Source organism: Sitodiplosis mosellana, unplaced genomic scaffold (genome assembly GCF_009176505.1).
Source record: "Sitodiplosis mosellana isolate CC-2019 unplaced genomic scaffold, AAFC_SMos_1.0 Smas_scaffold_5, whole genome shotgun sequence".
NCBI classification, from domain to species: Eukaryota; Metazoa; Arthropoda; class Insecta; order Diptera; family Cecidomyiidae; genus Sitodiplosis; species Sitodiplosis mosellana.
The window spans coordinates 6573462-6596995 of record NW_022595248.1 but is presented as its reverse complement, the minus strand read 5'-3'; the positions used below and the strand labels follow the sequence as shown (position 1 = coordinate 6596995).

The 23534-nt window shown below is 36.6% G+C and overlaps 6 protein-coding genes across 22 annotated transcripts; 4 read left to right on the top strand and 2 right to left on the bottom strand.

Annotated features, from left to right (window-relative positions):
- The first annotated feature begins 428 nt into the window (after positions 1-428).
- On the top strand, positions 429-3572 carry LOC129567120 (uncharacterized protein KIAA0513). Of its 3 annotated transcripts, none has more exons than XM_055443724.1 (9): positions 429-1206; positions 1281-1371; positions 1485-1592; positions 1654-1848; positions 1919-2172; positions 2305-2494; positions 2570-2870; positions 2941-3035; positions 3117-3572. In XM_055443724.1, the coding sequence occupies exons 1-9, from the start codon at positions 1051-1053 to the stop codon at positions 3338-3340; spliced, it is 1614 nt and encodes a 537-aa protein (XP_055299699.1). In that variant the 5' UTR covers positions 429-1050; the 3' UTR covers positions 3341-3572. The 3 variants fall into 3 exon arrangements, with proteins under 3 accessions (XP_055299699.1, XP_055299700.1, XP_055299701.1); XM_055443725.1 differs by having other exon boundaries at positions 472-1206; positions 3149-3572; XM_055443726.1 differs by lacking the exon at positions 429-1206 and having other exon boundaries at positions 1285-1592.
- A 1246-nt stretch (positions 3573-4818) lies between these two features.
- On the bottom strand, positions 4819-9959 carry LOC129567080 (solute carrier family 12 member 9). 15 transcript variants are annotated; one of them, XM_055443642.1, is made up of 10 exons: positions 9452-9959; positions 9208-9329; positions 8818-9036; positions 8334-8468; positions 7866-8203; positions 7584-7770; positions 6404-7508; positions 5927-6319; positions 5603-5833; positions 4819-5490 (listed from the first exon to the last, which is right to left on the bottom strand). In XM_055443642.1, the coding sequence occupies exons 3-10, from the start codon at positions 9008-9010 to the stop codon at positions 5292-5294; spliced, it is 2781 nt and encodes a 926-aa protein (XP_055299617.1). In that variant the 5' UTR covers positions 9011-9036; positions 9208-9329; positions 9452-9959; the 3' UTR covers positions 4819-5291. The 15 variants fall into 15 exon arrangements, with proteins under 15 accessions (XP_055299617.1, XP_055299616.1, XP_055299612.1 ...); XM_055443641.1 differs by having other exon boundaries at positions 9181-9329; positions 9452-9943; XM_055443637.1 differs by having other exon boundaries at positions 5603-5842; positions 9452-9943.
- An 11-nt stretch (positions 9960-9970) lies between these two features.
- LOC129567083 (probable ATP-dependent RNA helicase DDX23) lies at positions 9971-13289 on the top strand. Its single transcript, XM_055443644.1, has 6 exons — positions 9971-10160; positions 10305-10909; positions 10989-11674; positions 11768-11948; positions 12036-12673; positions 12820-13289. Exons 2-6 carry the CDS (start codon positions 10326-10328, stop codon positions 13146-13148), a joined length of 2418 nt encoding a protein of 805 aa, XP_055299619.1. The 5' UTR covers positions 9971-10160; positions 10305-10325; the 3' UTR covers positions 13149-13289.
- A 1036-nt stretch (positions 13290-14325) lies between these two features.
- On the top strand, positions 14326-15726 carry LOC129567084 (uncharacterized). The gene is made up of 2 exons (XM_055443645.1): positions 14326-14870; positions 15110-15726. Exons 1-2 carry the CDS (start codon positions 14471-14473, stop codon positions 15538-15540), a joined length of 831 nt encoding a protein of 276 aa, XP_055299620.1. The 5' UTR covers positions 14326-14470; the 3' UTR covers positions 15541-15726.
- A 1335-nt stretch (positions 15727-17061) lies between these two features.
- On the bottom strand, positions 17062-18124 carry LOC129566848 (uncharacterized). The gene is made up of 3 exons (XM_055443118.1): positions 17852-18124; positions 17403-17765; positions 17062-17312 (listed from the first exon to the last, which is right to left on the bottom strand). The coding sequence occupies exons 1-3, from the start codon at positions 17921-17923 to the stop codon at positions 17202-17204; spliced, it is 546 nt and encodes a 181-aa protein (XP_055299093.1). The 5' UTR covers positions 17924-18124; the 3' UTR covers positions 17062-17201.
- A 3832-nt stretch (positions 18125-21956) lies between these two features.
- On the top strand, positions 21957-23362 carry LOC129566740 (uncharacterized). The gene is made up of 3 exons (XM_055442937.1): positions 21957-22531; positions 22677-22858; positions 22922-23362. The coding sequence occupies exons 1-3, from the start codon at positions 22081-22083 to the stop codon at positions 23192-23194; spliced, it is 906 nt and encodes a 301-aa protein (XP_055298912.1). The 5' UTR covers positions 21957-22080; the 3' UTR covers positions 23195-23362.
- The last annotated feature ends 172 nt before the right edge of the window (positions 23363-23534 follow it).

Below are 23534 nucleotides of genomic sequence, written 5' to 3'. Positions count from 1 at the left end.
AGATCTATGAGGCAAGCGAAAATTATGTACATTTGATGCACTGGCTGCAATGAAATAAAAAACAGCTGATTCGCTGTGATGTGTGAATTTCCATAGACTTTATGGTGCAACTGCTGCTACTGTTGTTGCATAGGGTGACAAAATGCTCTCATATTTCTTGATGCTAACGTCATTTTGTGTTTGCAGTGGGAATTTTAAAGATTAGTGTCGGATATCAGACAATTTTATCTGATTATATACCAGTGCTACCGCGAAAGCAAGTGAAGTGCGGAAAAAATGATGATTTCCCAAACATGGGTTCCCTAATGCATTGCACGTGCAACGTGCATATATTGCACATATGCATCGCTATAGTCAAAGGATATAGATACCTATTGTACATATATATCTATACGTATGCAATGGAAAAGTGAACTGCGACCACTGCATTGAAGTTGATTTTCTTTTTCGTTCATTTGTCGCTATCGCAAATTTTAGTCTCATTCATGTTTGAGTGGGAAAAGTGTTTTTTTTCACATTTCCTTTAGCAATTTTATAATTGCTACTTGGAGTGAACTTCCATACAGTCATCAAATAATAAAACATACGAAATTTTCTTTTCATTTCCCAAACATGGACTGAACGAAATTTAACAATGAAAAGTGTCTTTTCGCATTTTAAATTCATACAATTAGCACATACAAGTATATTTTTGATAAATTTTTTTTTCTTTTTTTTGTTTGACATAAGTAAGACAGTTTTTAAAACGGGTATACAAGTGAATTTTTAATGAAACGTAAAAATAATCGTTAGCAAAGAAAATACACCAATCTAAATTAGTGCACAAATGGTGTCGAACCTTATCGCATGCATATAAAGAACAACATCGAAAGCAATTTGGAAAACATTAACGCAGCGGAACACACACACCAGCCAATCAAGTGGTAGCTTAACATAGACGAACGATATCATTTCGCACGAAAATTGTAAATTGTGCTCTAAATACAGACAGTTTGTGTTCGTGTGCAAAAGTTTGCACGAGTAGCACAGCGAATCAAGGTCGGCTGAAATATGGTTGATTTGCAAGCAAGCGATCAGAATAATTGTCGAAAATGTTCCGATGGTAAAGTGAAAATTTTAATGGATCGAACGCCAAGCTTTTTAAAATCGAAATTTTTATCAGTGCTCGGCAGTAGTAATGACCTAATTAATGGGCTCACCACAAAGGTACGGGTATATTTTGTGAACATGTGCGTAGCATTTGTGTTTGGATTGTAATGTGTTGTGGTTTTGGATTTTAGCTTGATATTTCAGCCAACATGAGTTCATCGTCAGAATCACATTCCAACGATCGTGATTCGAATAAGAACAGCGCCAAACAAGCCGATGAAGGTGAAGTGATTATTCACGTTTATATTTTTTTTAAATAGTTGTACTTTATATTACTTTGTTTTGGAATAAACTGTCTATTATGATTAATCGAATGCGCTTATTTTAAACCATAGTCTCTTTGGATGAAAATATAATTGATTTTGAATCGCGAAAAGTGAAAGAGCGTCGAGCTCATGACGAAGTATCAACGGGAAAATATCGTCATCCGAACTTTATAGCACGTAAGAAAATCGAATGATTGTAAACAATTTAAAAAATCCATAGTGAAATATGCAATTGCAGGGAGTAAGGCAACGAATGCGAAAAAATGCAACATAATCGATACAAATCCAGAGTCTTCATTTAGCGAAAGTAATAGTAATTCGATGTTATCAAAAACCCCAACGTCGGTGCACACATTGGCCGGTGACGTGCCCAAGGCAGATTCAATCGATACGAATCAGCACATGGACAAAATGAGCTTATCGATTCCACCAGGTTCTATAAATTACGCTTACATTGTAACCTGAGCACTTTATTGAAAAGAATGTTCTTTCGTTTGGCCTAGGTACTGCCGCATACGTTCCGAATAGCGAATTAGACCTTCAGCAATTCAGTTTGAGCGAGGCCTCAGTTGAATTAAAACGATGGGATTATTCAAATTCCGATCATTCCATACAATCGCTAAAATCGATTGCGAGTCTCGAAAGTCATTGCGAAGATGATACACTGGATTTTATGCGACGCTATGTGGATATTCTATTTGACAATAGTGCACAGCTAACATTGGAGCTGAAATCCGATTTTGGCCTTAAGTCAAGGGTAATTCGGTTTTCTGTCTCTCTTTCTCTCTCTCTCTCTCTCTCTCTCTCTCTCTCTCTCTCTCTCTCTCTTTCAAGAACGATTTTTTCTCTCTTAAACAATGGATTCACATACTAACTTATTCATTCGCAGACTGAAATCGGACGACTGTTATTTGCCCGTTTGGTCAGTGCACAACGTGCACGTTCGAAACGTGTTAGTGAAAATACATTTTATTCATTGGTCCAGCATTTTGCCATCGTTTTATTCGAATGCAACGAAATGGATGACTTTTCACCGGCCAAAATCCTGATGAACATGTGCTTCACCTTTTTCTATGAAGGTAAAATCTTGTCTTGATAACCCATTGCAAATTTATATGGAATTTTTGAATTAAATCCAATGGAAAATGTTTCAGTTGAAGTGCCTGGATGTGAACCATATCGAGAATATCTCTATACATACCTGCGTTATCAGCCAATTTGGCAAGCGATTCGCTTTTGGAATGCCGCTTATTTTGATGCCGTACAAAGTGAACGAAGCCATCGTCCAATTCCACAAACAATCACCGTCAAAATCGAGTCTGATTCGAGCGATGAGGATCTGAGCTCCGGTGCGAAATCCGTTCAACGACATTTAGCTAGAGATGTTCAAACCAATTTGGATATGATAAAAGACGATCAAGAATTCCAACGAAACATTTGTTTCGGACAACTCGGGTAAGATGCGCACTTTGAATTTCCGATTATGATTAATAATATTTTTCCATCAATTTTTCTGTCTGTGCAGCACATTCACCTGCAACATGCATGCATTTGGTCTAAACAAAGAGCTCTGTGATGAATTTCTACGGAAACAAAGCGTTATTTCGAATATAACCAAAGGTAAGGCAACACTTCACTGCAGTGCTCTAATGTGAAATGCTATTGGCTATTGCTTGTTTTTTTTTCTCAAATCGAATACAGAACCACGAGTGTATCGTATTACCCTTTTTCAGAACAAGAGAAGATGTTGCACGACAATATCAACCGAATGTACAAAGAGACAGATAAATGGCGAGCCAACTAAACAACTTCCGATAGCGTCAAACGATAATGGCCTAAATTTTAAGAAAAAAAGAATCGTCAACACAATTATATATTTTCCTGAATCTCGTAGCGATTTTAGAGACCGCTATCGTACTATATAGCCAGATCACAAATTTTTAGATAGGTGCTGTTAGTGTTAATAACTTCAATCACAATATGAAAACAATTTCCGTACATTTGTTTACAAAACATTTATTTTCTAATGATAATGACAAATCTAGATAATTACTATATTCTCTCTGTGTCTTCTACTATCAATTTTAATTCAGTTGGTTATGGTTGCCACAATTATGAAATAAATATGAATTCGATTATAAAAATGTTAAGACGAATGAATTGTTTCTGGCCATTTTTATTCGCACTTAATGTAGAATTGATGTACATATAGCTTATAAATAGAAATAGACATTTATAAGCTATAGACGATTATTGACAAAAACATCATCGTGTCTGAGGAAAACGTACATCTTTGCCTGTCTATTTCCTGGGTAAAAATTTATATATAGAAAACACTCAACATTGGTATTCAAAAATAATCATCTTTTTCAAAATGATAAACAATCTTGAAATATGTGGGAAAAGATGATTTATATTAATATATTTTCTCCAAACAGAATTGATTCACGTCTGTAATTTTTGTTGGGTTGTTTGATTGAACGGTGCTCTCAACTCTTGTCTGCTTGCAGATATTATTCTGTACCATGTCATCTTTTTGTTCATCATTTGGTGAGAATTCTTCCATTTTGTTTATTACTGTAACAAAAAAAGAATTCAATTATAAAATTGTGTATCGTGGAATATCCCATGTAATTTCTACCAACATTATTCACACTCCTTTTATTTCATTGGATCGCAAATTGCTTTATTCTAATAAATTGGTTTATCATTTGAATATTTCTTTTAACGTCCACTCGGCTTGCTGTTTTAACTGCAACTGTTATAGTTTTAGTTGGCTTTGGGTATTAGAGCCGCACACCCTTTTCGGTCGCACCTAATTACACTGTTTCCAGGTAGTAGTTCAAAGTACAGCGAGCAGTTAAAAAACGCCTGAAACTAGAAGTAAATCACTTGCATAAACAGATTTGTTCACATAACACATCGGTCAATAAGTCCCGAGCCTAACCACCGTATGGCGCCACTAATGAAATATCCACATGATTTTTCGAAAGTACCAACCTTCAAAAGATTACTGTCAAAATTTCATGACATTTGGACTATTATTTACCTAGTTACAGTGGTTTAAGTGACGCTACTTTTGTAATTTTCAAAACAATGGATTCAAAGCAATTTCGTGTGTTGATTTATCATTGCTATTTAATGGGTAAAAATACCGTTCAGGCTGAGGAATGGCTTCAAAAGTGTTACCCGGGCTCTGCTCCATCAATTGCAACCATCAAACGATGGTTTGCCGATTTCAAACGTGGTCGTACGGACACCGATGATGCTGAACGCTCTGGTAGGCCAAATGAGGCAGTTATTCCAGAAAACATCACAAAAAAATCGAAGAATTTTGTTCTTGGTTAAATGGGTATGTTCACTTCAAGCTGAAAAAAAGTCTGTTAACAAAAACTCTATCGTGTCCGTGTAGAACGTACATCTTTAATTTAATCTGTCAGTTTCTAAAAACATTTATATGAACATTCAACATTTATTATATCTAAGAAAATACTATTTTTTGTTGCTGTTTTTTTTTTCATGTCAAAAGGTTGAATTCATACGATAATTTTGCGGTCAGTTTGAAGGGGAAGTTTCTGTCACATCACTGAAGATATCACTTTTGCATGTCATCTGCTGCTTTAGTCTAAACACCTGACGCACTATGTGCAACTTAAATAATAAAATCTCTATCGACTTGCATCTGAATGTAAAAACAATGTCAAATACACATTTATATATAATTCTAGTATGAAAAATAGTTAGTGTTTTTTTAATCTAAAATAGTGTAAATCATGGATCGAATTGTCGAGAGTTGTGTGTCCTAAGCTCAATATCCATTGGATTGATTCGCGTTCTTATTTCGCATCTTTCTGCAGTGGTTGGTTTCACTGATTGTTAGAGAGTTGTTGATGTGACTGTGTGCACACCGTGAACGAGAATTGTTGGCGGCAAATCCACAGTCAATTCGGTCAATAGCTCCAAATATTGCCGGCTGGCGCCTTGCCAGTTTGATGAATCAATATTCGGCGGTGGTGCCAAGTATAGGAATGTGCAAGCTGATTGATTTGATCGTTCTTGAATTATTTTGTTGATGCTGCAAACAGAACAAATCAATAAAAATAAAATATTTCAAATAAAAAATCAATCATTTATATCTTAAACTTCTTCATTAAATAATCATTAATTCCAAAGTGAACGAAACTCACCCTTGCATATACAGCTTAGACCGATTAATGTCCTCTTCAAAAATGTCCATTTCGTTGGTTTCTCTGTTATCCGTAAACAATTTCAAAATGGATCCATTCTCGGCGAATTCTTCGTTTTGCGACCATTCTGGTATTTGGTGGATAGAGGCTGATATACGTAGTTCCTTAAGTAATTGTCGCAATTTATATTCGGCCGGACGTTCAAAGGACGATGATGCTGATGAGTTCATACTGAAATTGCTTTTTTTAGTTTAAACGATACAAAAAAACATACAAAACATACATCAGAGACATCAACCACCGGAATGGACTTTAAGAACCTACCTTTGCCGGCTCGAATTGTTTGATTCACACAAAAAGACGCGCAGCTCCAATTTCTTCCATTTCGGTAACATGTTAATAATGCAAGACAATTGGAGCATGAACAGAGAGACTACATCGAATGGATAAGGCATAGATGGATTGTTGTTCGTTGGATCAAAGACATTGATAGGCCAGACGTCAATGTATAAAATATGGTTGCTCTTGGCAATCAAATGCTTGTCCAAACGATGGAAATGACGGCAAAGACAAATATTCTTCTTCATGCGTAAAACATCACATATAATCGCCACATATTCTTCTGGTGTTAAATGCTCACGGCTTCCATCTGGGCGAATCGGGAAGATTTTGTCGTTGTTCATATCAAATTTATCGGTTCTGTATAGGGAGGTCTCGCTGCAACAGGTAAGAGAATGAAAAAAAGAATAAAAATCGAAATCTCAAGGGAAAAAATAAAAAAAATTCAAACCCAAAACTTACTTCGCGAAGAAATCAGTCAATTTTTCCTCATCATAGAAGCCCAAAATGATGGTGTTCGGTTTCATTGCGCCCATTCCACTGATTCTGATCAAATGCTGTATACCTTCACGAATGGTTCGTGCCATGGTGACCTCAGCAAATGCTTTCACCCGCATGTGATCAATCAACGACAGCCATTTGCCATATTCTTCGATTGTTGGATCGATATTTGAATCATAATCGCTGAATTCACCGACTTTTACGTGGCCCAACACATACAGTCCACCTTTTTTCATGTCATTCACAAAATCGATCAAAGGACACGATGTTCGTGGACTTGACACCAACAATAACATTTGTGGTCGCCAGAATTTCACGTGATCTTTTCGCGAGTCTAACATTAGCAGGTATTTTCGGACTTGATGGAACATTAACGCTTGTGATATCGAACCGCTGTCGGATTTTTGTGAAATCGGTGAGAAAATGTGCAAACAGATGATCAATATCAAGCACAAAATGATGCTAATAGAGGCATAGATGAAGTTGATAATAAACATCATGATCAGCGTTCCCAGCAATCCAATGAGGCATGTATGCCAAGTGAAATATTTGAATGTTGGACGGAAATTCGGAGCGCCAGTCAATTCAATGCCCAAGCATGCTAAATTGGTTGCCATATAAGACAACAAGAATAGCACTGAGTTGATTTGTGCGATTAAATTCAATGATCCGATCAGAAGAATGGCTTCCACAAGAAGATAGCTAATTAAAACGGCCAAAATGGGATTGTTTCTGTATGTTCCGCGTGTAACAAAGTCCAAAATTCTTCCGTACACTCTGTCTCGGGCAATCGCCTCGAGCACACGACTCGATCCAATCAAATTGCTCAATGCGGTTGAGAATGTGGCCGTCAAAATGCCGATGGCAACAAAAAAAGGCCACAGATTCACAGGCATAAGGAACAAATAGTTATTCCTGAGAAGTTCACCGGTTGTTGTTGCCGCGATGAAGACTGACAACAGCACGTAACAGGTGAATGTGAATGCAACAGCTGACAATGTTCCCACTGGAATACTTCGACTAGGACTTTTCAATTCACCACTCATATTCGCACCCGCCATTATACCTTGAATGAAGAGAAACGTTTTTATTTTTTTGAATTCGATGAAAATCGAGTTAATTCATGAAAGCGATTTTTTACCAGTTACTCCAGAGAACAAAACGCCAAACACAATGGCAAATGTGACCTGACTATTACCAGATGAGTAATCTTTGCCATAGTGCTCGTACAGGTTGTGTTGGAAGGTGTCAAGCGAGAGACCAGAATATGTGTAGTTTACCAGATGCGTTTTATTTTGTACGATTGTATTTTCAATGGGTATTGAAACCTGTTGAAGCATTTTTTGGTCGTCAATTATTTCAATTCAATTATTTGAAGCTAGAAAATTCGTAATTTGAATATATAAATTTAATTAAAACCAACCTCCATTTCGCCTTGTGTTAAAAAGCTGACAAATGTTGAAATCAAACACACAATCACGATGCCCAAAATCAACACGTAGGTTTTAGCGAGTAAAGATGCACCGACCAAACACACAATTAACATGAGTGTGTTGACAAGTGTGCAGTAAAGGAATCTCCACCAGCGTGAATCTTGTATGAATCCACTTTCACCGCCGTAATAGCCACCAGGCCCGAGATTTTCCACGATTCCTTCAACACATCCCGAAATTGCTAAGGCACTTCCAACAATGTTCGCGAAGAAAAACAATGTTCCTATTGCACCACCAAATTCTGGCCCCAATGTTCGGCTTATCATAACTGAAAATTTTTGATTTTTAAATCAGATAAATATGAAAATCTTTTGGTCTAATAAAGAGGAATGGGAATCAATCGAAATTTGAAAAATGATTAACAATTGGTGGAAATGTAAAAGCAAAATTGTTCTTACAGTATACACCGCCCCCTTCCACAGCTCCATTCGTTGAAATTGCACATACCGATGAAACGGTAAACAATAATATCGCGTAAGCAATTATGAATTGAAGTAACACTTCGTAGAGGCCTGCATTGCCCACCAAGAAACCTGCAATCAAACAAATGCACATCAAATGAAAATGTTTAAAATGTAAACAAATGTGATTCATGGGTGATTTGACTTGAATCGTGATAAAATAGGAATGAACTTCACAGCAAGAACACATTAAAATTATCAGTATTAGTCGTGAAAATTTCGATATGCGATGAGTTACCTTGAGTCATTAGTATTTGGTTTTGAAAAAAATTATGAAATTTTTATATTATAAAACAAAGTTCAATCACATTTAGGTGATTTCACGGAAAAGATGAATTTTCCGAATAAAAAATATTTTCAAATATTTAGTGAATAATATGATTCGTCATCAATGGTATTAGGTAATAAAAACTCTTCTTACCAACACGAATGAACAGCAATGCACTGAACATTGAGAGAGCAACTGGGCTAAAAACACCGGCGAATGTTCCCAATGTACGGCCGGAACGTTCTGTATCCGAAATACCAAACTCAACATAACCATCCGAAGCGGAATTGGAACTTGTTGATTGGCTATTTCCAACCATTGCGCCAAATTGTCGAAAAATTCGCATGCCAGCTATGGGAGAGCGTTCAGTTTCTGCTTGAATGATATTCGGATTAATGGCATCCGTAGAGTTTGACGTTGAAAACATATTTAGCACATATACACTTGATACTTTTTGACGAGACAATACGAAAAATAACTACACCAATATCAATGCGTCATTTATCAAACAATTACAATCTAGTTCTAGTCGGATATAAATACATTACAATTGTTAACATGAAATGTTAACACATCCGCACAAAGAGAAAACACCCAACAGCGATTATGTTCCGCTTCCACGAAAAAAAGTAATCTCTTCGACTTGAAAACACCCACTGGACAATCTATTGGTATGAAGTCATACGAATGAAACTTGTTTCTTGCGGTCGTCACACCAACGTTAACAGCTGATATTGCACTATATAATAATTTAGTGATGAAGTCAGCAAAACGAAGATGGTCTTACCGATAAAGAAAAAAAATACTTCAATTGAATAACTGATCGACTTAACAGTGACGTGAACTGAATTAAAGCGTTGAAGCGTACACTATTTAACAGATCGAGATGCTAGTACGAGATTAAATAAGTTTATTTACACCAATGCTACGATGTGGAACCCAAAACGCAAACACGTCAAATATGCACAAACACGAATGAGATGCGATGAGATGTGAAATGCTCTAAAACACACAATAATTTTAGGCTCTATTGTTGTTTGTGAGCTTCAGTTAAAGCAAAATATATGAATGAATTTGTCATTTTTTTGCCGTAATAAATGTAAATTATTTTCGAAATGGGTCAATTCCATTGAATGTTTTCAATGTCATCACACTGTGTGATTACAAGCTGACTTCTTTATTGTAAATCACTAACAAAAAATGAATTGTTTGACTGCGAAATAGAACGAGTGAAATGTTTACAGTGGAATTCGTGTATTCGATGCATACGTATCACTGTGGTGGTAAATGAAAACAATTTTGAAATGTCAATGTCATTGTGAGATGCGTTACGAACTGTCAAAACTTAGCTCTACACACTCTTACAGTCAAACGTATAGAATATACTCGAAAATTTTGTGCAGAAAAAAAAATCGGAAAAAAGATTCTAATTCGATCGAAAAAAAATTGTTTAGTCCTGTATTGTGAATTTCTAAACACTAAAATTGAATAAAAAGGTAAATTTTGAACGAAAAACATCAAAAAACTACGGTCTACAATCGAAACAATCTGTGTTGTTGGCGAAAGTTAACCTCAATTTCCGTGACGGCAAACGTTTGCAAACAAACTCAATAGATTTTCTGGTGATTTTTTTTTTTCAGATTGAATTGGACTAGTTTGCGATGGGAAATGAGCGGAAACGACGTTCTCGTTCACGGGATAGACGTTCAAGGTCAAGAGATAGAGACCGGCGTTCCAGATCGAAAGAGAAACTCCGTGAAAAAGACTATCGCCGTCGGTCGCGTTCCAAAGAACGCGATAGAGCTAGAGATAAAGATGCTGGCTCGTCAAAGGATAGGCATATTGATCGCATGAAGGCTGAATTCAGTTTGAAAAGTAAACAAGAAAAGGAAACGAAGCCATCAGTTAGATACGAAGATAAAGATATCAAACCGAAGATAAATGTCAAAGATGAAGATGAAGAGAATGGGGGAAAACAGAAAGCGGCAAAAAAACCTGAACCGCTATCATTGGAAGAACTGGTGCAGAAGAAAAAATCCGAAGAAGCTGCCGCTAGCAGACCAGTGTTCATTACAAAGGAACAACGAGCAGCCGAAGCATTGAAGCGGCGGCAAGAAGAAGTTGCAGCAATGCGTGCCGCACAAGCCACTGTCCCAAAATTCGGTGACGTTCCAGTTGCACAGCTGTTGAACAAAGAGCGACGCGACAAAGACCGCGATGATAAGGATCGAAGAGATAGAGATAGGTAAGAATTCATTTATTGAATTTTGCTTTTCAAATAGTAGGTAATTTGAAGAAAATTCAACCATTTCCATTATTTCCAGAGAGCGAGAAAGAGAACGTCGACACAGGGAAAGAGACCGAGGTGATGACAGGGATAAAGACGATTCAACTCGTCAACGTGTCGATGATCCAAACAAAGACAAAGAGAAAGAAGCTGAAGCGATTCGAGAGCGTTACTTGGGAATCGTTAAGAAGAAGCGTCGTGTTCGTCGTATAAACGATAGAAAGTTTGTCTTTGATTGGGACACAACCGAAGACACATCAAATGATTACAATTTACTTTACAAGGAGAGGCATCACGTTCAATTTTTCGGTCGTGGCAATATTGCTGGTATCGATATCAAAGAGCAACGCAAACTGCAGAGTCACTTCTATGGTGATATGTTAGAAAAGCGTCGTACCGATGCAGAGAAAGAGCAAGAAAAGATGCGGCTCAACAAGGTGAAACGAAAGGAGGATAAACAAAAATGGGACGATCGTCATTGGTCCGAAAAGGAGAACGATGAGATGACTGAGCGTGATTGGCGTATTTTCCGTGAAGATTACAACATTACGATCAAAGGTGGCAAAATACCGAATCCGATTCGGTGCTGGAGTGAATCTGGTTTCCCCAAGGACATTTTGGATCTCATTGAGAAAGTTGGATATAAAGAACCAACTCCGATCCAACGTCAAGCCATTTCGATTGGTTTACAGAATCGAGACATTATTGGTGTCGCTGAAACAGGTATGAAATCGGATATTGTCAATAATTAAAAAGTATGCATTGCGCCCACTCGTACTTTCTTCAATGACTCATGGAATTCTTTAACTTTCACAGGTTCCGGTAAGACATTGGCCTTCCTAATTCCACTGTTGTCATGGATTCAATCTTTGCCGAAAATCGAGCGTTTGGAAGATGCCGATCAAGGGCCATATGCTATCATTTTGGCTCCAACTCGTGAATTGGCACAACAAATCGAAGAAGAGACAAACAAATTTGGTGAACCATTGGGTATTAGGTATGATTTTAATGTCGAAATTTCTTATTATTTGATAATTTTTTTATGTTTTTTTAAATTGAATGTTTGACAATTTTTAAATTCCAGAACTGTTGTGGTTGTCGGTGGTTTGTCACGTGAAGATCAAGGGTTCCGTTTGCGTATGGGATGTGAAATTGTCATTGCAACGCCCGGTCGTTTGATCGATGTGCTTGAAAATCGGTATTTGGTATTGAATCAATGCACATACATTGTTCTCGACGAAGCCGACAGAATGATTGACATGGGTTTCGAGCCGGACGTACAAAAGATTCTCGACTTCATGCCTGTGACCAATTTGAAACCCGACACAGATGACGCTGAAGATGAAACGGTACTGATGCAAAACTTTTATTCAAAAAAGAAGTATCGACAAACGGTCATGTTTACAGCTACTATGCCACCGCCAGTTGAACGTTTGGCTCGGACATATTTGAGAAGACCCGCCACGGTATACATTGGAAGCGTTGGTAAACCAACTGAACGTACTGAACAAATCGTGTATATGATGAATGAGAATGACAAACGCAAAAAATTGGTTGAAATTCTTAATCGCGGATTTGAACCGCCGATCATCATTTTCGTCAACCAGAAGAAAGGTGCCGATGTATTGGCCAAGGGATTGGAGAAAATGGGCCACAGCACGTGTACGTTGCACGGTGGCAAAGGTCAAGAACAGCGTGAATATGCTTTGGCTTCTCTCAAAGGTATGTATCCAGTTGATATTATTCTATTCATGAAAATTTAAAAGTATTTTCCACTTTGCATCAAAATCAAAATTAAAATTGCATAAAAAATGAAAGGTTATTTCGATATGAAAATGTACTAATCGCATTTTTTCTCTCTTTTACAGGTGGTTCGAAAGACATTTTGGTTGCTACCAATGTGGCTGGTCGTGGTATCGATATCAAAGACGTCTCAATGGTCATCAACTACGATATGGCGAAAACAATCGAAGAGTATACGCATCGTATTGGTCGTACTGGGCGTGCCGGTAAAACTGGTATAGCCGTCAGTTTCCTTACGAAAGACGACAGTCCAGTGTTCTATGATTTGAAGCAATGCATTCTCAGCAGCCCAGTTTCAACATGCCCACCGGAATTGAGCAACCATCCAGATGCAGCACACAAACCCGGAACAGTCGTTACTAAGAAACGTCGCGAAGAGAAGATTTTCGCTTAGGTTCTTTTTTTGGCCCAAAGAAATATGTTCATTTGATTCCTTTGCTTTTTTCGATCGTTATCATTCGAATAATATTGAAATTTTCTACAAAAATCTTATAATAAATCCACTTTAATGCAAGTATGCAAGTAAATCCAAAAATCGACGTTTTGATTTTCATTAAACTAACCTTTTTTACTTCATAAATGTGATGAACAGCTGCTTAATCCATAGCATTGCAGCGTCCGTAAAATTGTCGCCATGTCATAGAAAAGAGTTTCTCCATAAACATTTCGCTTTTTCAATTTTGGACGTCTCGGAATCCGGCTATAAATCTATGAATTAATAATTGTGCGTCTTATGGTTCAAACGTACGTCATAGATCGGAAACATTTTTTGGTTTTGAAATTCACAGTTATGTTATCAATATAGAATATCAATTGATTGCCGTACAAACGAATCATATCTGAATTGAACCGAAGAAAAAAAATCATCGATTTGAAGAAATTGTTAATGAGCTAATTTGATGTACGCCAAAATATCCGTAACAAGCGAAAACTGATTGATGGAAGCAGAAAGAGAGAGAGAGAGAGAGAGAGAGAGAGAGAGAGGAAAAATATGTTGTTTGTACCGCATCATGTGCATACGAATTGATGTCGAATTTGGAATTTGACTCGATTTTTCCGCAACACATTGAATGGGAACACAACACCTTACTCGATTGTTGCCACCGACGCGCTGTCACTGTTGCATATTTTATAGTATGAAACGAAAAAAAAATTAAATTTGAATCACCTACTTTAATTGAAATCCATGTAGCCATTGTTTATGCTATTACCGAAAATAAACATCATATTCACGTCACTGGTTCACGATAATCGTATGCGATGGTCGTGCTTGTTTTATTTTTTCCTTCGTTGTTGGCTTCTTCATTTTTTTTCTATATCTAGCACACAAACCAAAACAATGCACACGATCAATAATCCGCAGTCGATCCGGTAGTCAAAGCCAAAAATGAAGTGTTAAATCTATTGGAATTTCATTTCACTTACGGTCGTTCAACGACAAGAGAATATCAAGCAAAAAGAATTGAATTCGGCAAAGCAACAACATACAATTCGTAACGTAAGTACGGCCCCATCGGCCGTATGTGCGATATTGTCGACCGGTGGTCGTCTGGGAGCAGTAGTATAAATTAGTTGGTCTTCTCAACCAACGACATCATTCATTTGTTATTCAGTCGACTGATCGGATCGTAGTTACCGCAGTACATCGGCCTGCTAGTTTGTTTTCTGTTTAAAGAAAAGTAATAAAGAAAAGCAAAGGAAAAAAAACAATTCAAAATGAATAAAAGTGTATCGAATATCTGTAAAATTGCCGCTTTGTTGTGCATTGTGCAAAGCGCTATCGCCGGCGTTGTGGATAATTCAGTGTATGTAGAACGGGCTCGCATCAACAGTGGAAATGAATTGGTCTCAACCATTCTAAACAATTGCTACAACATGGACTGTTTGAAGAGCAACGTATTGTCTTATTTCAATACAATTTTGGGTGTCGAAGACCGTTCAGCAGCCCGTTCCATGGAATCAGTTGACGAACAAATCTTTGATCGTGTTGCAAAATACTTGAAAACCAACGAACTCCATTTCGAATTGCCCGAAACATTTTTCCGTAAATCGGAAATCACTTTTCGTGCCGACCGTGGCTTCGATGTGAAAGTCTCCGAAGAAGCAGCCACTGAAGGTACAGAGATATAGTTGTTTTTTCATTCACGTTTTCTTTCTTGGTGTGAAAATCTTTGTTAAAATTCGTTTCGCGCAAATATTCACAATAAAAGTTATAGAAAATACCGATTGTATTGGCAAAATGTAATGTGTTAAAAAGAAGATGAAAAAAACAGAATTATGTATGAATATTTGTGTGATTGAAATTTTAAATTGATGTTCAAGCAAACCATTTTAATCAATTGGAATTATTTACAGCTCGCAAACACAAAGACGATGACTTGAAGAAGAAGCTTTTGTTGCCTGCACTTTTGCTTTTGAAATTGAAATTGAAAGCCATCCTGCCATTGTTCGTTGGTATCATTGGAATTAAGGCTGTCAAAGCTTTGATCATCTCCAAATTGGCTTTGTCTTTGGTTGTTGGATTCATCGCTTACAATTTGTTCAAGAAACCAGCCGCACCAGCTGCATCCGCCGAAACATCCACCGCCGCTCCATCATCGTACGATCCAAACAGTTGGGAACCAAGTGCAACTAGCGGCGGTCCATACGCTCGTGTCTGGGATCCATCAGCACAAAACTTGGCCTACAGCGCCTATTACTCGGGCGGCTCATCGGTGGCTGGCAACAGCGGTAGCTCAGCAACCGCTTCAGCCACTTCAAAACCATCCACCTACTCAACCATCTAAATCGATTGTTTTCAATTTTAATTTATTTTTGCTTGTAAATGCATTGCTGTACATTTTAAATTCTATTTATTTCTTAGCTACACAAGAAATGACACATAGAGAATTATGTAACTTATTCAATCGAAACCAATTATTTATTCTACCAAATCATAAATTATTGCAAATAAAGTGTGGAAAAAACATTAAATAACACAGTCTATTGGCCTTTACAAAATCGATATTGCTTGGTACTCTTTTACATCCGACTTTCTTTGAAGCATCGGGAAAACCATTCAGCAGTCGTTGTATCACCGATAAAAAAAATATTATTCTTCATTAGGTAAAGCAAGTTAATCTTCAAATGGTCGGTATTGAAATTTATTCATAAAAAATATAAACAAATAGAAACATTCTGAAAATGACTACAATGCCAGTACATTGCAGACACTTGCGGTATTTCTGTTTGAAAATATTGAGTACGGCCGAGTGAGTTTTCCAATATGCAAATACATGCATCATATATTTTAATAAAAAACCAGACATATTGACATCTAAATTTTCATCACGACGATTCGAGTTTACGATGGAATTTATTTCCGTTAATTGTGTTGCCTTTCCCGGAGGCACGTATGGCACACCAGCGTATAACTGTCCTAACTTGCATGGCATTTAAATAAGTGTATCGCTTCATGGAGTACATGTAGAAAGTGTTTCACTTTCATTGCGATTTTTGTTTTTGATTTCTAATTTCTACATACTCACGATGAATTTTAATCAATTCATTGAAACCTAATTTTCATAAATAGCTCTCTCATATTTTGGGAACAATTTGAAATTCATGGGAGACTCCGATTTGGAGTATAAAAATATTCCATGGGACGGAAGTGGGATTGGAAATCAGTTTATCGATCCAATTTTGACGAATCGAATACCAGAAGAATGGATACGAAAAATATCATTGGAAATAGTTCAGAGGAACCAAGTGATCCTTATTTTTGATGGAATGATAGTATGTGCGATAGAAAATTCGATTTAAACGTCGTTGATATGTATTAAATATGTCTTTCATGATATTAGTCTGCAAAGAACATCATTATTGTGATCAAGACGTTATTGTTCAATTTTCAAGCGATCCAAATTTCTCCAGTTCAATCTAGTCTAATTCAAAATTGTTACTTTTGAACTAGCACTACTTGTCTTAATCTACTTGCTTTGGGCCAATCTGATCCTCACAAAAGAAATTCCATGTTTATGATCTTCATTTAAGTACCATCTTAATGGCCCTTTAGATCTGAGGCATATTGGTTTGAAATGATAAGAACTTTCCATTAATGAAAACCATTGACAATCAAATCAAGTCAAATCAATCTAATAGACAAAAAAGCTTCTATTAGACATAAGATATGCTTCGGAAGACTTTCTTTGTAAGAAACGATTTAAAGAAGTTCTTTAAAAGCTGTATTTTAACAAAACAAATGGACCATGCAAATATGCAAATGAACGAATAATAATATTGATTTGATAGAAAAACGGTAATTTTACACTTCATGATTTCAATTTATTTACTTCAATCTGCCTCTCATTCATTTCAATAAGTTAAAATAAATACAATAAATTATGCGTGAAAAAGTTTGTTTTTCCGCTGGATTCCAATCGATGCTTAGCAGTTAAGCAATCGTAATTTACAAGTAGGCATTGTACGCAATATTTTGGGCTGGTTCGTTAACTTCTTGAGCAAAGCTTCGGGTGTCCCATGGACCAGCAGCAATGGTGGTTGGGTGTTGGTCAGCGAACTGAATAATTAAATATTTGGTCAATCTAAATGTGCTTTTTGACAATCATAAATTGCTCGTTCCATTCGCAAATGGATGCATGACACTTACCTTTCGGCAAAGTTGGAAGACAGCCAAACCAACAGAGATAACGAACGAGAAGAATGACAATTGAAGTGCGTTAAATGCCTTGATCCCCAAGATACCAAGACCCAATGGAACAAGTGTGATGATTTTCAAAAGGATGAAAGTCAAAATTGGAATGGCGACCTTCTTCAGCTTCGATTTACGTGATTCAACGACACCATTGTTGAATTTAACTTTGAAGTCGACTTCGTCGTTTTGCAAATTACGTGCAGAAATGGTAAGTTTGCTGTCAGCTACTGGCAAATCCAATGAAACATCGTTGCGTTGAACATAGTTTGAGAGTGCATCCAAAATGTCTGACGACGTTGAATGCGCTTCACCGACTCTCTGTTGTGATGGAAAGAAAATGGGGAAAAAATAAGTATTTTTCTTGAATTGAAAATCGTTGTCACTGAAATATATCCAAATCTCACCGGACTAGCGAATGCACTGCAGGTCAAAACAGCGAATACAGCTGAAGCAAGGATAACTGATCGGGAAATCATGTTGACGAAATCAATGAAAGTTAATAAATCACTGTGGTGTGTTTGCGATGTGGCTTTGCCAGAAGTAAACTAGGTTGTGATGTCGATTGATAATCGGCCACGGGCTTTTATACCATCAATTAGCTATTCACTTTACCGAAACAATCGAGTGTGGGGCAAATGCTTTATCAAAAAATTAAGGTACGTCACAATATTACGGCCAAATACAGTGCACAGAAAACCAATTGTAAAACAGAAGCAACGCCTCAATTGTACGGCCGAAGCATATTCAAGTGCTTATACTTTTACCATCTACTTTATCCACGAAGAAAAAAGAAAATTGAGAATCACTGCTCAAGACCAAGGCAAACGGAGCAACGGCTTGCCAAGCAACGAGCTGCTCTTCAGTGTAGACATTACCAAAGCAATAACATATCCATAAAACAATACACGACCATGTCAATATCGCGTGTATAATTTTCGGTGGAGATTTTAGCATTGGTGTCACGTTGACGATTATCGATCAACTCAATGCAGCATATTAATTGTGGCTATTCGATTTGTGTCACATTTTTCTATAGTGTTGTTTTTTTTTGCACTTTTCACCGAAGCAGGCGGTTTCATATCGCACATGAAACGAATGTTCAAATCAATCGATTATGTGAGAATATTCATGCGATCGCATTCTTTCCTCTTTGGCTTAGAAATCCGTTCGCATTTCCGTTAGGCTCGGCACGCAACATACAAAGTAATTAATGACATATCTAATGGGTGACATGGGACTTTAATCAAATTTACCATTTACATTCTATGGGTTATGTGAAATCAATTTTTATGACGCACATGTAACATTTTAAGACGATATCTAAATTTGAGTGAAAACGAAACTTTTATTTTTGCAATCCCAATAAAATATGAGCGTCGCGTAAAATACGAATCAGTTGATTGGACGGTTGGAGAAATGCTGGCCCGGCATATGCGGGACACACTTGCAGTATACGATTTCAATTGAAATGTGTTAATGGAACAAATTCTTTCAATTTCAGTGCAAACATTTACTTAGATCAATATTGAAACAATCATTTTTTGTCACAGATTTCACGACAACATTTGCATCATGTACTTAAAAGTTGGGTACTTTGAATGCTATCGATATGGTAAAAATGCAATTTATTGGAGATTTTCAATCTTAGGGATGCATTACTAATTCGAGTCGTTATCTCTTTTTGAGCACTCATTTTTGATGAGGTTTAGTTTACACATCGACAAGAAAAAAATTGCAAAATTTGTTTTTCCATGCAAATCATTGCATTATTTGATAAATCTGAGCGTTTTTTTGTCGATGTGTAAATTATGCTTGATACGTTATTTTGCGAACCAATATAAATTATATTTTTTCGGCCTGAAAGATAGATTCCTTATAACGACAAATTACTTCATAATCAATCCATTCCCAATACGGGATTTTTGGATGATAATAAAAAGAATTACATTGGTAATCCCGAACTTTTCCGTACCGTTGGCCTGCGTTGTCTGTAGGTACTTTTGGTTATTTTTTGTGAATTTTCTTGAAATAAAGGCAGCGAAAATATAATAATAAAAATAAAGTGAAAAATCGGTCACTTTAACTAAAACTTCGACAATTTTGTATGAGAGGTACCCGTAAACCAATTCCTATTGGCTTCAAACTTTCTGAGGTTTCATTTTTTCGAGAAAAAACACGATTCTGAAAGTTTCATGTTGATCCCATTTGCAGAAGTTTGATTTTTTGTCCTCAATTTTTGTCGAAATTTTCTTGGAAAAAATTGAGGGCCAAAAACCAAACTTCTGCACATGCGATCAACATGAAACTTTCAGAATCTTATTTTTTCTCCAAAAAATGAAACCTCAGAAAGTTTGAAGGCAATCAGAATCGATTAACGGGTACCTCCCATACAAAATTGTCCAAAAATCGGTAATTTTAGTCAGAATTTCAAAAAATTTGTATGGGAGGTACCCGTAAATCGATTCCGATTGGTTTCAAACTTCCAGAATCTTATTTTTCTCGCAGAAAATGAAATCTCAGCCAATCGGAGTCGATTTACAGATACCTCCCATACAAAAGTGTCAATTTTTTGAGGTTTTTCTTAGGGCAAGTACCCCAGGATCAAATCGAAAATGGCTCATCTTCGAACTTAAACTAAGTTTTTCAAATACACAACTTTTGGCGTTTCCAGATTTTGATTATCTCAATTATTTTTTGAGTTATCGTGTTAACACACACCAACGACGACAACGACGACGACGACGACGACGACGACGACGACAACGACGACGGCACACGAACGGAAAAGTGTCTCAAAAAGTGGTTTTCTACGCGTTTCATGAGTTTTTATGATGATCTAAACCAATTTTGCGAAAAAAGTTTTCGGGACCAATTCCTATACTTTCCCTTGACACGTTGTGTACGGAAAAGTAAAATATGAAAAAGGCAGCTTATTAGAAAATCTAACGTTTTTGTGTTTGAGCTAGTCGTGAGGATGGTTATCCAAATTCATCAAAAAATTACGAAAATTCGCCGAAGCAATCTGAGTTATAACAAAAAAAACTGATTCTTTCAAAGAGAAAAAATTGCAAAAAGAATTTTCCTTGATTGTTCATAAATTTCTGAGGTTAAAATTAAATCCCAAGAATCATACGGCATGTGGTACTTGGAAATAAAAAGTTGAAAGTAATTGTCGTGAAATGAAATCGTTTTTTTCTGATTTTAGAAAATGTCCAATACCTATCGTGTATTTGCAAGCGATAATTACTCAGAAAACACACACTCAGAATCACCACTAAATTAATTTTTGACAACATTGTTTACTTGTTTCCATTATGTGCTAAAAAAATGCTAACAGTCATTGTTGATTTGATAACTATATTAGACTCCAATGGTTGCTGTTGGAGTTGAGTATTCAAGAGCTATTATGAAAAAATGTATTTGATCTTCAATGGAAGATATCTCACAATGAAAATGACGATGCAAATTTGTTCAAAACATGCTACTTGTAGTAGTTCACTACTGTGCATCAAAAACGAGTGTGCGAAAAATGTTGATATGAAGCAAACTCTGTGATTTAGAACGTTGTATTTAAGCTCTTTTATCTTAATCATTATTAATGTTGAGTAAATGCAAATGGCATTTCCCATCCGCACAGTTCTTTAGAATTTCTTCTTTTCTCTTTGTGATTCAATAGCTACTTTCGATTGTATAACACCACTGTAATAGTGTAATAATTCTTTATTCAGAAACGTTTCCAAGTCAAAGTTTCAATGGCATCTGAGAGAGAATAAAAGCGAAAGTGAGATGATGCGATAAAAAGTTATTCAACTGTCAATTTCATGTAAAGTTAAGAATTTCGTATCAAATACAATGTCTTTAATTGCAGAAAAAAAGTAAAAAAAAAGAAATTAAGTTATAAACTGTATGTAGAGTTTCATTGATAAAAATCTGCTAATTCCGAATTCAGATGGAATATTAAAATAGTTTCACTTTAAACGACTCGTTAAATTTATGATTCCATTGACATGATGGTCAAAAAATTAAAGTCATGAATGAGTGACCATGTGAAACTATTCGTACGGATGTCTAACGCAGTGAAAAAAATGCATTAAAATTCAAAATATTGACGAAAACAACAATATTATAATGACTTTCATGCAAACAAGGAACAGAATCCAACGGTGAGCATCAGTAAGTCGCCAATTGCGACTCACGATTGGAAAAATTACAAACACCAATCACGTTCCAACCCAATTTTTCTTTCTTTCCATCCGGTTTATGGCCCCAACGGAATGTCCGCTCGCCACAAACTGCGTTCTACTGAATGAAATTGAACGCACTTGTGTAAACAAGAAGCATAAGCGTCATTTGTGTGTGCTTGCACGCATCAGACTTCTCCTACTATTAGGCGAAACGGTTTTGGGTGCCCATCGTCGCTCATAGTCACAATTAAAATTCGAAAACCATAATTGAAAAACTATTCGTCGTATTAAAACGGGTTGGTATAAAAACAAAAGCAATGAATGGATTTTATGACAGTCGTAGCTTGGCGTTCGCATCGAATAGCAGCAATCAATTTTTAACATTTCAAGTGTTCAAGCGGGATTTTCATTTCAAGTTTTTCATTTGGATCACTTGCCTGGCATAAAAAATGAAGACGACAAATTTAATCCAATTGAGCGTTGTGGTTTTGTGTTTGGTGCATGGCTCACGCAGTGAGGATACACTCTTAGATGCATTCAACGACATTTATTCAACCTGTTTGGTGAACTTGAACACGGACTGCATCCAGCCAAAGGCATTGGAATGGTTGAGCAAAGTGATTGAAAAACGGGAAATTCACATCACCAACGATTTGAGCATCGTGAAAAATGATTCAGCTACAATTATTGCTGAAGATCAAGACGAACCAGAAAGTGCTCGCGACAGTCGCGTCGATTTGTTGAGCAAAGTTGATGGATTCTTGGCCACTCACTATATGCACATTCGTTATCCAAAAGCCATCATCAGCCAACATGTTCCATCGTTCATGATGTCCACATTGAACCGTTTCATCCCAGACTCCGTGCACATGCCATTGGAAGAAGGAAACCCAAATGAAGGTACTCATTACACGAAAAAAAAAATATTTTAATAAAAAATGAAAAAAAAAAAATCAAAAACAAGTTAAAGCTTCAAATGCTCTCAATATCGATTTCTTTTCATCGTACTAATAAAATTTCTCCGAATGTTTCATTTCAAACGCAGGCCGTGGACTCGTCAAGAAAGTATTGATTCCATTTTTGCTCGGTTTGAAATTCAAAACAACCGTTTTGCTTCCATTGGCCTTCGCTCTTATTGCATTGAAAGCCTGGAAAGCACTCACACTTGGACTCATCTCCTTGGTTGTTTCAACCGCTGTTGTTGTCTTCAAATTGGCTAAGCCAAAGGTAAAATTTTAGGAAAACTGTTTTTCTCGTGCAAAAAAATTAATCTCATCATTCTCTTTACAGGTAATCAACTACGAGGTTGTACACTACCCACACCATCATCACCTCAATGCTCACTACGACCATTTGGAACACCATTTGGAACACCATTTGGAGCCACATCATCACTTGGAACACTTGGACGTTCATCAAGTTCCACACGCTCACATTGACACACATTTTGACCATTTGGCCCCACATGGCCATATCGACACACACTTTGATCATTTGGCCCCACATGCCCACATCGACACACACTTGGCTGCACACGATATCGCCTATCCAGCCCATTTGTAAGCAAACACACATAGCGATTAAATCAGCCAACTAATGAACACAAGAGTTCCAAATGCTGATACACGAACAAATATATTTATTTAATTTATTTGTATGAATGTGGAAAAATCTATTTATTAAAGAATCAAACTAATTTATTTCAAGTCATAAATCGGCGGTGTTTTAATCTGTTTTTGATGCAAATTGGCAAACTTGAAAAACTTGGCAAAGAATTTTTTTTCTTAAATTCTCTTACAAATCAGAGAATTATTCATTTAGATAATGCGACCTATGACCTATACAGTGTATCCGATACGTCATATCGTAGACACTTTTGGTTTTTTGTGGATCTTTGAGATAA